Source organism: Tupaia chinensis, unplaced genomic scaffold (genome assembly GCF_000334495.1).
Source record: "Tupaia chinensis unplaced genomic scaffold, TupChi_1.0 Scaffold000627_1, whole genome shotgun sequence".
Taxonomy (NCBI): domain Eukaryota; kingdom Metazoa; phylum Chordata; class Mammalia; order Scandentia; family Tupaiidae; genus Tupaia; species Tupaia belangeri.
The window spans coordinates 5,095,377-5,098,635 of NW_006160147.1; the positions used below are offsets into that span (position 1 = coordinate 5,095,377).

Sequence of the window (3,259 nt, forward strand, 5' to 3'; positions counted from 1 at the left end):
GAAAGAGTTGCACAAGAAGCAATCCGGGGGCCATGCGTTCTCCCTGTTAGTCATCGGATACATGCAGAATTGGTCCTGGTCTCCGGAGTTCTGACTTCGAACTTCTGTGATTCGATACGCTGAACTAGAAGGCTCCAGTGATGTGAATGGGGACCTGGGAGCAGATAAGGAAGCTCTGGTTCATTCCCAGCCACCCTCAGCATTCGGCCCTCCTGGAGAGTTGTATGGACACTAGGAGAACCTACTGCTAAGTTATGTTAATGGAGAGGGCCTTGGACTGAGTCACAGACCTGGGTTCAAATCTGAACTCTCATCTAATAATACTTTGTTTACAGAAACTTTAAAATGCATTAATTCGATCCTGTTATTGTGCTCTTGAGAGTTGGGAAGATATGGGCTGGATGATGGTGCTACGGTCAAACGTGATGCTCTGAGGCTGACCCACATAGGAAGATACTGGACTTGTGTCCAGCGACCTCCCTAAGTACTGCGGGCACACGTGTGCCCATGATCCAGGGCAGGCTGGGGTAGATTGTGGCATCAAGAAACTGTTGGGGGTGCTGGCTGGCTGTCTCTGTCCCTCTCACTCATGGAAGAACGAAACATAAAGAAGATTTGTAAAGATACTTGTAATAATAAAGTAAGGGCATATATATGTATACACACATACAAAACCAAGTGCCAAAGTATGTGGTACAGACTCACAAAGACGCAGTTACCGTGTGAGGTTAATTAGTATGAGCTCAGAAAATAGCTCTAAGTGGAAGAGAGGACTTGAGTTGGGCCTAGAAGGAGGGCAGGATTTGAGTGGCTGGAGTGTGAAAGGATTTTCCATATAGACATACCTACAAGAAGGAACCTAGCATGTTTAGGGGATGGTGAGAAGACTTCTGTAAAAAAAGCAAGGTGTATTTAGGGGGTTGAGTTGACTGTGATCCTCAGGGAGTCTGAAAATTAACTCAAGTCTAGCTTTTCCTATCTCCTTTTTCGGTCATTTTAACCTTAAAATGAACATAAATGGACACATTTTGTTGTCAGTCAGAGGCAAGGTTCTTTCCTTCGTCTGCTGTAACATCCTGTTCATCTTTTCCCTGCGTAGATCACCACTGAGCAGTTACCAAGAGATCATATCCAGCACTTTCTGAATGGAGGTGAGATGAAGGTAGAACAGCTGTTTCAAGAATTTGGCAGCAAAAGATCAGATACCCTTCAGTCGGATGGCATCAACAACGCCGAGAAACCCTCTCCCACCGTTTCTCAGGGGAAAAGCTCAGATAACTTGAATTCAGTAAAAACCAGCAGTTCATCTAAAACCCCCAAAGTGGTGCCCCTGACTCCAGAACAAGCACTGAAGCAATACAGACACCACCTCACTGCGTACGAGAAGCTGGAAATCACCAACTATCCCGAAATCTACTTTGTGGGCCCAAATGCGAAAAAGAGACATGGAGTTATTGGTGGTCCAAATAATGGGGGGTACGATGATGCAGATGGGGCCTATATTCACGTACCCCGAGACCATCTAGCTTATCGATACGAGGTGCTGAAAATTATTGGCAAGGGGAGTTTTGGGCAGGTAGCTCGGGTCTATGATCACAAACTTAGACAGTACGTGGCCCTGAAAATGGTGCGCAACGAAAAGCGCTTCCATCGTCAAGCAGCTGAGGAGATCCGGATTTTGGAGCACCTTAAAAAACAGGATAAAACAGGCAGCATGAACGTGATCCACATGCTGGAAAGTTTCACATTCCGGAACCACGTTTGCATGGCTTTCGAACTGCTGAGCATAGACCTTTATGAGCTAATTAAAAAAAATAAGTTTCAGGGTTTTAGCGTCCAGTTAGTTCGCAAGTTTGCCCAATCCATCTTGCAGTCTTTGGATGCTCTTCACAAAAATAAGATCATTCACTGCGACCTGAAGCCAGAAAACATTCTGCTGAAACACCATGGGCGCAGTGCAACCAAGGTCATTGACTTTGGGTCGAGCTGTTTTGAGTACCAGAAGCTTTACACGTATATCCAGTCTCGGTTCTACAGAGCTCCAGAGATCATCCTCGGAAGCCGCTATAGCACGCCTATTGACATATGGAGTTTTGGGTGCATCCTTGCAGAACTTTTGACAGGACAGCCTCTCTTCCCTGGAGAGGATGAAGGAGACCAGTTGGCCTGCATCATGGAGCTCCTAGGGATGCCACCACCAAAGCTTCTGGAGCAATCTAAACGTGCCAAGTACTTTATTAACTCCAAGGGCCTACCTCGCTACTGCTCCGTGACTACTCAAGCTGATGGGAGGGTTGTGCTTGTGGGGGGTCGCTCACGTAGGGGCAAAAAGCGGGGTCCTCCAGGCAGCAAAGACTGGGGGACAGCACTGAAAGGGTGCGATGATTACTTATTCATAGAGTTTTTGAAAAGGTGTCTTCACTGGGACCCCTCTGCCCGCCTGACTCCCGCTCAAGCACTGAGACACCCTTGGATCAGCAAGTCTGTGCCCAGACCTCTCACCATAGACAAGGTGTCAGGGAAACGGGTTGTAAATCCTGTAAATGCTTTTCAGGGACTGGGTGCCAAGCTGCCTCCAGTTGTTGGAATTGCCAATAAGCTGAAAGCTAACTTAATGTCAGAAACCAGCGGCAGCATCCCCCTGTGCAGCGTATTGCCAAAACTGATAAGCTAAGGTATAGCAGTATGCTCGGAGATGCATATGTATGTATTTTTAATTATCTTGCAAACCTGCAAATGAGGAAAAAAAAATGGAAGCCCATTGATGGATATGTTTTTGTTAGACTAGACTTCTTTTTTAACAAGGCAAAACATTTTTATATGACTATAAAAGAACTCTTTAAGGGCTAATTACCTAACCAGCTTGTATTGGCCGTCCAAAATACACATTAAATGACTTTTTCTAGGTCAATGTATCTTTGTTATTATCGTCAGATGTACTTCAACCTATGTATCATTCTCTTGGTTTACATTTCCTTCTTGAGCCAGCTGGTGGCATGGTAGTTAAGGCAGCTGGATTCCCACTTGGCCAACTGTACAGTTTGAGTCCCAGACCTGGTGACTTGGAAACCAGGCTGGATGCATGTGTATGTGTGCCCAAAATCCCAAGAGGAGACTGGAGTAGGGACTGCAGCATGGCCATCCCCCTGGGGGGGTGCTTTCTCAGCCCCTACACACACCCATCTCTCCAGCAAGTCCACGTGCCCTGTAGCAAATTTTAAAAAGAAGATTTTCTTTCTCTCAAGATGGAACATACAGC

General features: G+C 46.1%; 1 protein-coding gene across 4 annotated transcripts in view; it reads left to right on the forward strand.

The window, feature by feature from the left end:
• DYRK3 (dual specificity tyrosine phosphorylation regulated kinase 3) overlaps positions 1 to 2,901 on the forward strand; it is a 10,747-nt gene extending 7,846 nt beyond the window's left edge. For all 4 annotated transcript variants that reach the window (XM_027776078.1, XM_006159276.3, XM_006159275.3 and 1 more), the window contains exon 3: positions 1,100 to 2,901. In XM_027776078.1, the coding sequence (XP_027631879.1) occupies positions 1,100 to 2,674 (1,575 nt within the window). In that variant the 3' untranslated portion in view covers positions 2,675 to 2,901. The remainder of the gene's footprint in view (positions 1 to 1,099) is intronic.
• Positions 2,902 to 3,259: the final 358 nt, after the last annotated feature.